Raw genomic sequence first — 13,175 nt, 5'->3', positions numbered from 1 at the left:
CATTTTCATGATAGAGCTGACAACATAATGACAGATTGGTGGCCCTCCCTCATTTCCCACAACAATCAAAAATGCTGGTATAGAACATCAGTGAGGATCCCAGAATCTGGTTCTGATCTCATTTTTGTAACCTACACGATGCGTCTTGGAGCCGACTCAAACTGTTAAATGGCCTATTGCTTTTTTAAATATTCTGTGGGATTACACTTCCCTTTGTTTAACACCCCCTTACAGGTGGCTTGAATGAGATCAGGAGCAAAATAAATGCAATTGAGGAAAGCATTTCACTCACCTTAAATTATGCATCTAGATCGAAACATCTACAGTCCCTATCAAGACATCCAGCTGACCTTGAATAAGTCCTGTGTGATCAGTTCAGACATACATAGAAACATACATATAAAATAGAAGCAGGAGAAGGCCATTTGGCCCATCGAGCCTGCTCTGCCATTCATTATGATCTTAGCTGATCATCGGGTTCAATACCCTGATCCCGCCTTCCATCCATATCCCTTGATCCCTTTAGCCCCAAGAGCTATATCTAATTCCTTATTAAAATTACACAAGGGTTATTGACATTTATCTCACAATCTTGGCCTGTTGTTGTAAATTTAGTTTGCTTTGTTGATTGCCATTACAGGTAGTGCAGGAAACTAACTGCCCAGTCACCCCATGAGGTAAATTGCAGTCTTAAGGGCAGCATGGTGGCACAGTGGGTTAGCACTGTGGCCTCACAGCGCCGAGGTCCCAGGTTCGATCCCGGCTCTGGCTCAGTGTCCGTGTGGACTTTGCACATTCTCCCCATGTTTGCATGGGTTTCGCCCCCACAACCCAAAAGATGATCAAGTTAGGTGGATTGAACACACTAAATTTCCCCTTAATTGGAAAAAGAAATGAATTGGGCACTCTAAAATGAAAAAATAAATTGCAGTCTTAAAGAGGAAATCTTACATTTAGACTTCAGTTATTATCTTTCCGGTTCTTGAATTTAGTGTATCACAACATTATTTTATTTGATAATTTCTTGCTTTATCTGTTTTCTAGTGAAAGGTTCACTGAGAAGGTGACTCCATTCTTGGTGTTCGCCCAACACCAACTTCGTAAAAGGATCAGGGAATTCAATGGTCCAGCTCCTCCACAGCCTCATTTTGTAAAAGCTGCAGAAGAAGGAACAGTTGTAAGTACAGTGAGCGCAATTTAACCAAAACATTAAAACATCTCCCACAGGTCCCGAAAGACGTGCTGTTAGGTAATTTGGACATTCAGAATTCTTCCTCTGTGTACCCGAACAGGCACCGGAATGTGGCGACTAGGGGACTTTTCACAGTAACTTCATTGCAGTGTTAATGTAAGCCTACTTAAATAAAAATTATTATTATATAACCCCTTGGTAACTGTGATAGTCGAAGGTAAGGAATTCACACTACACCAGTTGGGCAGGATTACAACTAGATTTACTCTACTCACAATACTACAATTACACTACTCCTCACCTCAATGGTCACCCTCCCTAACCTGCTCCCAGGTGGGGGTTTATATCCTATGAGGTTCCTCCCAATTAGTGGGGAGTTTGTACTCCAAGGTGTAGGAGGGGAACCGTAGACAATATAGGGGTTGGTCCCTGAGGGGGTCATAACAACCCTGATGCCCTTCTTTCTCCATCTTTAATGCCTCCATGAAGATTGGAATTAGGAGCGAGAGAAGACTGTTTGACCCATCGAGCCTGCTCTACCATTTGATAATATCATGGCTGATCTGCTGAGGCTTCAACTCTACTTTCCTGTCTACCCCTATATTCTTTGACTACCTTGCCAACCAAGAATCTTATCTAACTCTTTCAAAGAACAATACAGCACAGGAACAGGCCCTTTGGCCTTCCAATCCTGCACCGATCATGTGACCAACCTGTGCCAAAACCCTCAGCACTTCCCTGTGCCGTATCCCTCCATACTCATCCTATCCATGTGTTTGTCAAGATGCCTTTTGAACGACGTTAATGTATCTGCTTCCACAAGCTCTCCTGGCAGCACGTTCCACGCACTCACCACCCTCTGCGTAAAAAACCTGCCTTACACATCTCCTCTAAACTTTGCCCCACGGACCTTAAACCTATGCCCCCTGATGACTGACCCCTCCACCCTGGGGAAGAGTGCCTGCCCATCCACTCTATCCATGCACCTCATAATCTTGCAGACTTCTATCAGGTCACCTCTCAACCTCCATCTTTCTAATGAAAACAGCCCGAGGCTATTCAGCCTCTCCACATAGCTAACACCCTCCAGACCAGCAACATCCTGGTAAACCTCCTCTGCACCCTCTCCAAAGCCTCCACATCCTTCTGGTAGTGTGCCGACCAGAATTATGCGCAATATTCGAAGTACGGCCTTACCAAAGTTCTATACAACTGAAGCATGACTTGCCAGATTTTATACTCTATGTCCCGTCCAATGAAGGCAAGCATTCCGTATACTTTCTTGACTACCTTGTCCACTTATATTGCCACCTTCAAAGTGGATCTGCATGCCCAGATGTCTCTAACTTTCTATATTCCTAAGAGTTTCACCATTTATGGCCTCCTTCTGCACTGTAAATTCTATGATAATCTATGATTTCTCCTCTATGTTAAATCTACCAAAATGCATTACCTCACATATTTCTGGATTAAACTCCATTTGCCATTTCTCTGCCCAAGTCTCCAACCTATCTATGTCCTGCTGTTCTTCCCTGAAGAATGTTGAGCATTCGCCCTTCCTACATATATAACACGGTGCTTATCTAAGTTAAACAATCACTTGCCAGTGATGAACCCAATCTCCCAACAGATTAAGATCCACTTGAAGCAGTAGAGAATCATCCACAGTCCGAAGACAAATGGTAGATGAAATGAAAATGAAAATTGCTTATTGTCACAAGTAGGCTTCAAATGAAGTTACTGTGAAAAGCCCCTAGTCGCCACATTCCGGCGCCTGTTCGGGGAGGCTGGTACGGGAATTGAACCCGTGCTGCTGGCCTTAGTCTGCTTTACAAGCCAGCTATTTAGCCCATTGTGCTAAACCAGCCCCTGAATGAAAATAGGCTGGTGAATTGGTTGAAATAAAAGCAGAAACTGCCGAAAAAAGCTCAGCAGGTGTGGCAACATCTGTGGAGAGAGAAACAGTTAAGGTTTTGAGTCCATAATATTCTTCTTCAGATTTCCAGCATCCATAGTATTTATTTGTATTTTAGTGGTGAATTAGTGGTGAATTTCATTTCATTTCAATTAGCTGAGATGGATTGAATCGCTGACCTCATCGCGATCCGTGATTTTGATACAGTGTTTGGATTTTTTGCATAGGTTAAAAGCACAAGCTGAAAACTCCCAGAAATACTCTTATAGAAAAATTTTTAAACTCTAGAAATGTTTTCAACCTTTTAGTGATAAGAAAGATAAAGACAATAATATTGAAATAATTACTTTTCAGATAAATTCCAGAAACTTTCACAGATGTCAGTTGAAGATTTCAATGTCTGCATACCAAGATGGCTCTTTTGATCTTGATAAGAACGTGTCCTCGGGTAGGAAAATTCGCATATATATTGTATATTTAGCAGCCATTAGAAGTTTTTCTGGACTTTTAGCTGATTTAAAAACCACAGATTTATTTAAATTTTCATCAGAGTCAATTCTTCTGGCCGATGTTTAATTTGCTTTGGGTAATGGTTCCTAAAGCAATGAATAAAGAGAACAAAGAAAAATTACAGCACAGGAACAGGCCCTTCGGCCCTCCAAGCCTGTGTCCATCCAGATCCTCTATCTAAAACTGTCGCCTATTTTCTAAGCATCTGTATCCCTCTGCTCCCTGCCCATTCATGTATTTGTCTAGATACATCTTAAATGACTCTATTGTGCCCGCCTCTACAACCTTCGTCGGCAATGCGTTCCAGGCACCCACCACTCTCTACGTAAACAACTTTCCACGCATATCTCCCTTCAACTTTTCCCCTCTCATCTTGAACTCGTGACCCCTAGTAATTGAGCCCCCACTCTGGGAAAAAGCTTCTTGTTATCCACCCTGTCTATACCTCTCATGATTTTGTAGATCTCAATGAGGTCCCCCCTCAACCTCCGTATTTCTAATGAAAATAATCCTAATCTACTCAACCTATCATCATAGCTAGCGCCCTCTACACCAGGCAATATCCTGGTGAACCTCCTCTGCACCTTCTCCAAAGCATCCACATCCTTTTGGTAATGTGGCGACCAGAACTGCATGCAGTATTCCAAATGTGGCCGAACCAAAGTCTTATACAACTGTAACATGACCTGCCAACTCTTGTACTCAATACCCCTTCCGATGAAGGAAAGCATGCCGTATGCCTTCTTGACCATTCTATCGACCTGCGCAGCCACCTTCAGGGTACAATGGACCTGAACACCCAGATCTCTCTGTACATCAATTTTCCCCAGGGCTTTTTTATTTACCGTATAGTTCCCTCAGGAATTGGATCTTCCAAAATGCATCACCTCACATTTGCCCGGATTGAACTCCATCTGCCATTTCTCCGCCCAACTCTCCAATCTATCAATATTCTGCTGTATTCTCTGACAGTCCCCTTCACTATCTGCTGCTCCACCAATCTTAGTGTCATCTGCAAACTTGCTAATCAGACCACCTATACCTTCCTCCAGATCATTTATGTATATCACAAACAACAGTGGTCCCAGTATGGATCCCTGTGGAACACCACTGGTCATAGTTCTCCATTTTGTGAGACTCCCTTCTACTACTACTCTCTGCCTCCTGTTGCCCAGCCAGTTCTTTATCCATCTAGCTGGTACACCCATGAGACTTCACTTTCTCCATCATCCTACCATGGTGAACCTTATCAAATACCTTACTGAAGTCCATGTATATGACATCTACAGCCCTTCCCTCATCAATCAACTTTGTCATTTCCTCAAAGAATTCTCTTAAGTTGGTAAGACATGACCTTCCCTGCACAAAACCATGTTGCCTATCACTGATAAGCCCATTTTCTTCCTAATGGGAATAGATCCTATCCCTCAGTATCTTATCCAACAGCTTCCCTACCACTGACGTCAGGCTCACCGGTCTATAATTACCTGGGATTATCCCTGCTACCCTTCTTAAACAAGGGGAAAACATTAGCAATTCTCTAGTTCTCCGGTACCTCACCCGTGTTCGAGGATGCGGCAAATATATCTGTTAAGGCCCCGGCTATTTCCCCTCTCACTTCCCTCAGAAACCTGGGATAGATCCCATACGGACCTGGGGACTTGTCCACCTTTAGAATACCCAACACATCCTCCCTCCTTATGCTGACCTGACGTAGAGTAATCAAACATCTATTCCTAACCTCAACATCCGTCATGTCCCTTTCCTCGGTGAATACCGATGCAACGTGCTCGTTTGTCCTTGAGTGGGTCAACCCTTTCTTTAGTTACCCTCTTGCTCCTTATAGATGAATAAAAGGCTTTGGGATTTTCCTTAACCCTGTTTGCTCAAGATATTTCATGACCCCTTTTTTCCCTCTTGATTCCTCGTTTCAGATTGGTCCTTCATTCCCGATATTCTTCCAAAGCTTTGTCTGTCTTCAGTCACCTAGACCTTAGAACATAGAACAGTACAGCACAGAACAGGCCCTTCGGCCCTCGATGTTGTGCGGAGCATTGTCCGAAACCAAGATCAAGCCATCCCACTCCCTGTCATTCTGGTGTGCGCCATGTGCCTATCCAATATGTATGCTTCCTTTTTCCTCTTAGCTAGTCTCACAATTTCACCTGTCATCCATGGTTCCCTAATCTTGCCATTTCTATCCCTCATTTTCACAGGCACATGTCTGTCCTGCACTCGAATCAACCTCTCTTTAAAAGCCTCCCACATATCAAATGTAGATTTACCTTCAAATAGCTGCTCCCAATCCACATTCCCGAGCTCCTGCCAAATTTTGGTATACTTGGCCTTCCCCCAATTTCGCACTCTTCCTTTAGGACCACTCTCTTCTTTGTCCATGAGTATTCTAAAATTTACGGAATTGTGATCACTATTCCCAAAGTAATCCCCGACTGAAACTTCAACCAACTGGCCGGGATCATTCCCCAACACCAGGTCCAGTATGGCCCCTTCTCGAGTTGGACTATTTACATACTGCTCTAGAGGGGCTGGTTTAGCTCACTCGGCTAAATCGCTGGCTTTTAAAGCAGACCAAGCAGGCCAGTAGCACGGTTCGATTCCCGTACCAGCCTCCCCGGACAGGCGCCGGAATGTGGCGACTAGGGGCTTTTCACAGTAAATTCATTGAAGCCTACTCGTGACAATAAGCAATTTTCAATTTCAATTTTCAATTTTTCAATTTTCAAAACCCTCCTGGTTGCTCCTTACAAATTCTGCTCCATCTAGACCTCTAACACTAAGTGTATCCCAATCAACGTTGGGAAAATTAAAATCTCCTATCACAATCACCCTGTTGCTCCTACATCTTGCCATAATCTGTTTACATATTTGTACCTCTATCTCACGCTCACTGTTGGGAGGTCTGTAGTACAGCCCCAACATTGTTACCGCACCCTTCCTATTTCTGAGCTCTGCCCATATCGCCTCACTGCTCAAGTCCTCCATGGTGCCTTCCTTCAGCACAGCTGTGATATTCTCTCTGACCAGTAATGCAACTCCTCCACCCCTTTTACCTCCCTCTCTATCCCGTCTGAAGCATCGATATCTTGGGTTATTTAGTTCCCAATCATGCCCTTCCCTCAACCACGTCTCAGTAATAGCAATATTAGTAATTAGTAAGTCTTAGTAATAGCAATAACATCATACTCCCAGGTACTGTCCAAACCCTAAATTCATCTGTCACAATGAGTTAATGTGCTGGTCATTCTGTTCTCCATTAATAACCCTTCTCCCTTGTACAGCTGGCTGGGACTGTCTTCAATTAGGTCCATTCCTATCCAATCAGTAATGGATCTGCTGCAATTGCAATTTTTCCCACATCAGCACTGTTACCTCTGGAGTTCAGCCAAGAATCTATTTTTTGCTTCCTCCTTTTTCGAAATAAGTAGTATTTGGGTGGCACGGTGGCACAGTGGTTAGCACTGCTGCCTCACAATGCCAGGATCCTGGGTTCAATTCTGGCCTTAGGTGATTGTCTGTGTGGAGTTTTCCTGTTTCTACTTTCTCCTGTTTCCTCCAGGTGCTCCGCTTTCCTCCCACATTCCAAAGATGTGGAGTGATGTTGAGTGGGTAAAAAAAAATCCAACTTACCATCCAAATGTGAATGCAATGTATTGAAAGCCCGAATAATTGATCACTATACAGCAACTTGCTCACAATCATTTGTGTTAGATGTACTGGACCCAAAAAATGAAAACTCTTCCAGATAAACAATCAGAACCGTTTTTCACTTGTTACAACGAGCACATGATCACATTAATTCTTGTTCCTGATTTTCCTTAAAATAGGGAAAGCTGTTAATATGTTACACCTGTTTATGCACCCAAAGAGGAAAACCCCAATCAATAGCCAGAGTTTTACGCTCCCCTGCACCCCCCATCCCCAATGCACGGTTCTGAGGCAATGGGGAGCATGAAGTTGTATGAGTGGGATTCCCTCGTGGATCCTACCCACCCAGACTGGTTCATGATTTGACACTGAGGTGGGCAGGACCTCAGACGGAAAGCCCACCCTTGTCCCAATTAATGCTCCTCTGACCATTTAATGATCATGTAAGGAATCTTTCCTGCCCAGCTTTAATATTACAGCTGGCATGCGGATGGCAGATCACGTGAAACCTGAAAATGAATAGGAGAGAGGCATTGCCACCATCAGATGCCTGCTTTCTTACTGGAAGGTTCCCCTTTTAAGGCTTAATGACCCATGAACCCTCCCCACTCTCCCTACTGTCATCCCTCAGGACCCTGATTGCAACGCTGTTGGGCCCCCCCAGGCATTCCCTACCTTTCCCTACCTGGGACCCCTACCACTTAACTCTACTCCAGTTCCCAGGACTTTGTTTCAGACAATGCCCTGCTGTGCCTCTTTTGACCATTGCAGATCTATTCCTGAAGGGACTGAAGAGCAGCTGGGCAATCTGAATGGCCAGCAACTCTCCAAGGGTGGGGGGACATCTTCCAAGTAACAGGCGGGAGTCCTGCCTTATTCCAATCAATGCTTATTGGAGAGTGAAGTGACACCGGGTCTGCCGGAATTTGTTCCCCACTGACTCTGGATGATAGGGGCCGAAACCCGCCATCCTGAAAATTCAGGAAAATGCCCTGATGGTTTTTGTAAACCGCCAGATTCAATATTGACTGCAATGTGAAATTCTACTGTCATTGAGGAAAATTTGCCTTTTCATAAATATTCCATGAACATACTGTATATTAACTAACATGCGATATATTGCTTGTCCAATGAACTTATCTTTTATTCAAGTTGCTTCTCTGACTTGAAGGTAGTTTTAACATAAACTTATGTTGAGATTCTAAACCTGTAACCTCTCAATTAGGGAGCAAAAGTGCAAATGCTTTGGTGTCCGTTCCAGTGAATACGATGGATACACTCTCCAGCTTCAGGGAATCACTGCTCCACATTAAATATGTGAGCAGTGCCCTCAGACATAGCAGGAAACTCTTGGCATTACTCCTGGCTTACACACAGCAAAGTAGGTGCAAATTAAGTCACAATGTTAAAATATAGGTATTTTCAACTCTGTTCAATTAGTTGATTACTATGAAAAAGTGGTAGAGTATATGCAGTATGTGCCGTATGAACAAAGAATAAAGACCAAAGATTTACAGACCAGAATCAGCCCCAGCTGAAAAATTGGGTGACTTTTGTTGGTAGACCAGGGAGCAAGGAAAGGTGCATGTCGAGGAACTTAACTGAATGGGAGGCAAATTTCCAGCTTCCTGACATCAGGGTGAAGTCACTAAATTAAGACGACAGTGACATGAAGGTGGATTGGAGTATGAACAAGTGACATAACCCATGCATTAGCATATTTTTATGAATACTCGTTTAAACCCAAGCTGTTCAGGTTAAATGATATCTTGCCGATTAATTTGGCAGCGAATGGGAAACATGTGCCTTCGCTTTCACAACAGGTTAAAGCTGGCGTGGAGCAGGCGTTGCATTCTTTCAGGTGGATTTGGTGTGAGTGGGAGCTGATTGTCTTGGGGGAAGTTTGCTGCCACAGGGGAGAGGGGTTTGAGTTTATTTGCTGTAGAGGGAGGGCTGTGGCTGTGCGAGAGTGGGTGGCACTGGCTGTCTAAGGGAGAGTGGGTTCTGGCTGTCTGAAGGAGGGCAGCCTGTGGCTGTCCAAGGGAGGGCAGGCGCTAGCACAAGTCACAAGTCAGAATATGATGGAATACTGTCCACTTGCCTGAATGGGTGCAGCTTCAATATACACAAGATGCTTGACACCATCTAGGACCAAGCAGCCCATTTGATTGGCACCCCATCCATAAACATTGACTTATTCCACACTGCCGCACAGTGGCAGCTATGTGTAGCATCTACAAGATGCACTCAGGAACCCACAAAAGCTCCTTAGACAGCACCTTCCAAATTCACTGCCATCTAGGAGAAAGGCAGCAAACATGGCAACATCACATCCTGGATGTTCCCCTCCAAGCCACTCACCATCCTGAATTGGAAATATTTATTATCATTCCTGCAATTCCCTCCATTACAGCACTGTGCAGTTCAAGAAAGCAGCTCACCACCACCTTCTCAAGAGTAATTCATGGGTAATTAATGAAAATGAACGAAATGAAAATCGCTTATTGTCACGAGTAGGCTTCAATGAAGTTACTGTGAAAAGCCCCTAGTCGCCACATTCCAGCGCCTGTCCGGGGAGGCTGTTACGGGAATGCTGGCCTTGCGAGCAATATCAAGTCCAATGATATGACTAGTCCAGTTGATTTTCTGGCCAGTGGTAATCCCATGATGTTGAGTGTGTTTGAGCATGACACAACATGAAAACACTTTTTAAAAATGTATATTTTATTTCACAAACAAGCAGCAATCACATAGTGAACAAAAGAAACAACCAAATTGAAAACAGTCAATTTCCCCTTTTTCTCCCCTTAAATAACACATTTTATGGGCCAGGGTATCAACATAAGCTTTATTCTAAGAACTTAGTTAACATTTATATATAAACAAACAACAAAACTTTTATCAATTACAAACATAAAGATACTCCATAGCTACAGTAATCTTTGTATGACACTTAATGAATTCCCCCTTATCTGTTCCAATTCAAAAACAAAATCCCATAAACCAAATATCCCTTTTCAAGGGCGTGGCCCAATATCATGTGAATGCCCCTTTAAGTAAAGTGTGTTTTATCAAATGGCTGCAGTGATGTCATTGTGTGGGTGGAGGTGGAATGTGATTCTGCCTTTTACTTTCATTTTGAGCTGGAAGCACTTTTTGGTTCTGTGTTTTAGTTTCGCTTTCAATTGGAGAGCTGCATTCAAACGAAATACAAAGTCAATTCCCTTATCAACAACAACGATCCCATCCTCTCACCACTCCAAATAAAGACCTACCTGACACTATAAGCATCAATACAACAAACCCTCCCACGGTGGGACAAACAAAGGAGAAAAAAAGGAATCAGGAATCGCCTATGGTCACCGTTAACCGAGAGAGTTCCCCCCCCTCCCCTCCCCACTAACATTCAATGCCATCAAATCCCCGAAAGAGTACCGTAAATGACACCCATGCTTGCAAGACCTCCCCCCCCCCCTGTCCCTGACTCCTCCCCTCCACCTCCCCTTACAAAACTCCTCCCCACAACCTCTGTTCCTTCCCCCAACTTTCCCACCCTGGCTAGACTCATCGGAACCTGTTCTGCCAGGCTCCGATGGCCGCAACACCTCCACCCACCTCACTCCCATTCACTGGCTGGCTTAAACAGGCCAGCGTGGAGGCCCCTGCCCGAGTCTCTTACCCCCTTGCCCGGTCCCAGGAAGACCAAGAAATCTCCTTTAGCACACAAACCCCGAATACACACCCAAGCCCCAAAGAACCATCATTGCAAGTGAAAGTCCTCTCTCTTCCCTTGTCCAAGTATGTACAACGTTGGCTCATTCAGCGCATGCACCAGCCACAGTGAAAAAATACAGTTACATGAGGCTTCACCGGTACATGACCACTTCTCAATTCAGCCACAGTCCTTCTGCCTTCGCAAACTCCTCCGCTGCTTCCACCGTCCCGAAATAAAAGTCCTTGGCTTTGTAGGTCACCCTCAACTTCGCTGGATGTACTATGCCGCACCGCACCTGACTGATGTACAGTGCCTTCTTCACCCGGCTGAAGGCAGCCCGCCTCCTTGCCAGCTCCACCGTATAGTCCTGATATATGCGTATATCAGCTCCAGCCCACGGCACCACCCGCTTCTGCTTTGCCCAGCACAGGACCTTCTCCTTCACACTGTACCTACGTATCGCGCCCCCGCCGTCCTCCGAATTCTCCAATCCCCCAAAAGTCGGCGAGGCGTGAATCGCGCCACCCGGCTCGGAGAATGGCGGGGACCGGCGGGACTCAATGGGTCCCAGGGCTGCCCGAATTCTCATGGTCGGATGGGCCGAAGTCCCGCCGACGTGAACACGGGTCACGCCGGCATAAATTATACCACCTTATACAACAGCGTCAACCAGTGCTGATAGTTGACGCCGGACAGCATGGAGGTAGGTCACGGTGTGGTGTGGCCGCAGGAGAAGTGACAGCGTGGCCGCAGTCTGTGTGGGGGAGGGGGCTGTGTGAGAAGGGGGGGGGTGTGTGAGGAGGGGGGGAGAGGGCAAGTGCCAGGGAGGGGGACGAGGGCAAGTGTCGGGGAGGGGGGTAGAGGGTGAGTGCCAGGGATGGGGGGTGAGTGCTGGGAGGGGGAGAGGGTGCTGGGGAGGGGGGAGAGGGTGCCCCTGGGGGGGGAGGAGATGGAGGAGCATGCCGCAGAGGGGCACGTGGCAGCCGCCCAGGTTGGAGGGCCGCCCGCCCAACAGGACGAGGAGGAGGAGGAGGTGGTTGCGCCATGGCGACGGAGACACCCGAGGAGGCCCCGTATGTATCGGCCCCGCTCGTCGTACCTGGACCTCACGGACCGGGCATGCAGGAGGAGACTCCGGATGAGCCTGGGAACCGTGGCACACATCTGCCACCTGATGGTACACCTGGCACCGCGTGGCACTGGGGGAGGACACCCTCTCTCTGTGTCCGTCAAGGCCCTGAACTTTTATGCCACGGGGTCATTCCAGGCGCCGAGTGCGGATCTGTCCGGCATCTCGCAGGCATCGGTGCACCAGCGCATCCGGGCAGTGACAGACGCCCTATATGCCATTGCAGACCACTATATCCAGTTCCCTCAGGACCGGGCCAGCCAGGATGCCCGGGCAGCGGGCTTCGCTGCCGTCGCCGGGTTTCCCATGGTCCAGGGCACGATCGATGGTATGCACGTTGCCGCGTGGCCACCTGCAGATAACAGGGCCTTGTTCACCAATAGGAAGGGGACCTATTCCATGAACATTCAGATGGTCTGCGACCATCTCATGATGATCCTGCACGCCTGCGCCGGTACCCGGGAAGTGTACATGACTCATACGTATTGGCGCAATCTTACATCCCGGCATGTTCGAGGGATGCCAACCCCGGCTGAGTGGCTGGTTGCTGGGCGACAGGGGTTACCCGTTGCGGTCATGGCTGATGATGCCTATACGGAGGCCACAGACTCACGTGGAGAACAGCTACAACGATGCCCATGCAGCGACCAGGGGTGTGATAGAGAGGTGCTTTGGCCTGCTAAAAATGCATTTCAGGTGCCTGGACCGCTGATGCACCATCAATTGGACTCGAGTCGTAGTGAAGTTCCAAACAACAGGCTTTAATACGCTAGATGTGAGCCAGGCAGTGGTCGTACAGAGAAAGGCCGACTGCCAGCCAACGCGAGCTCTTATACCCCGCCTTGTAGGCGGAGCTACCAACCTCTCAGACAATAGGCGGGGAGTCACATGACCAGCCACAACCAATTGGCAGAGAGGCACATGACTTGCCTGGGCCAATGGGCAGTGAGGCTGCTGTACCAATGGCAACCTGGTTCTCTGGTAATATCTCTCTAACCATACTACCACAACCGCTCTGGAGGGACCCTCCAGTACCCGCCAGATGGGG

The 13,175-nt window shown here is 46.7% G+C and overlaps 1 protein-coding gene across 2 annotated transcripts in view; it reads left to right on the top strand.

Annotated features, from left to right (window-relative positions):
* The window catches only part of cfap54 (cilia and flagella associated protein 54), a 763,542-nt gene that overhangs the window by 430,068 nt on the left and 320,299 nt on the right, over window positions 1–13,175 (top strand). For both annotated transcript variants that reach the window (XM_038810895.1, XM_038810894.1), the window contains 3 exons: window positions 1,045–1,177; window positions 3,462–3,555; window positions 8,509–8,664. In XM_038810895.1, coding sequence (XP_038666823.1) covers window positions 1,045–1,177; window positions 3,462–3,555; window positions 8,509–8,664 — 383 coding nt within the window. The remainder of the gene's footprint in view (window positions 1–1,044; window positions 1,178–3,461; window positions 3,556–8,508; window positions 8,665–13,175) is intronic.

The sequence above is a fragment of the Scyliorhinus canicula genome, chromosome 11 (assembly GCF_902713615.1).
Source record: "Scyliorhinus canicula chromosome 11, sScyCan1.1, whole genome shotgun sequence".
Taxonomy (NCBI): Eukaryota; Metazoa; Chordata; class Chondrichthyes; order Carcharhiniformes; family Scyliorhinidae; genus Scyliorhinus; species Scyliorhinus canicula.
Note: the sequence above shows the minus strand (reverse complement) of the source record. Positions and strands in the feature narration are given on the sequence as shown.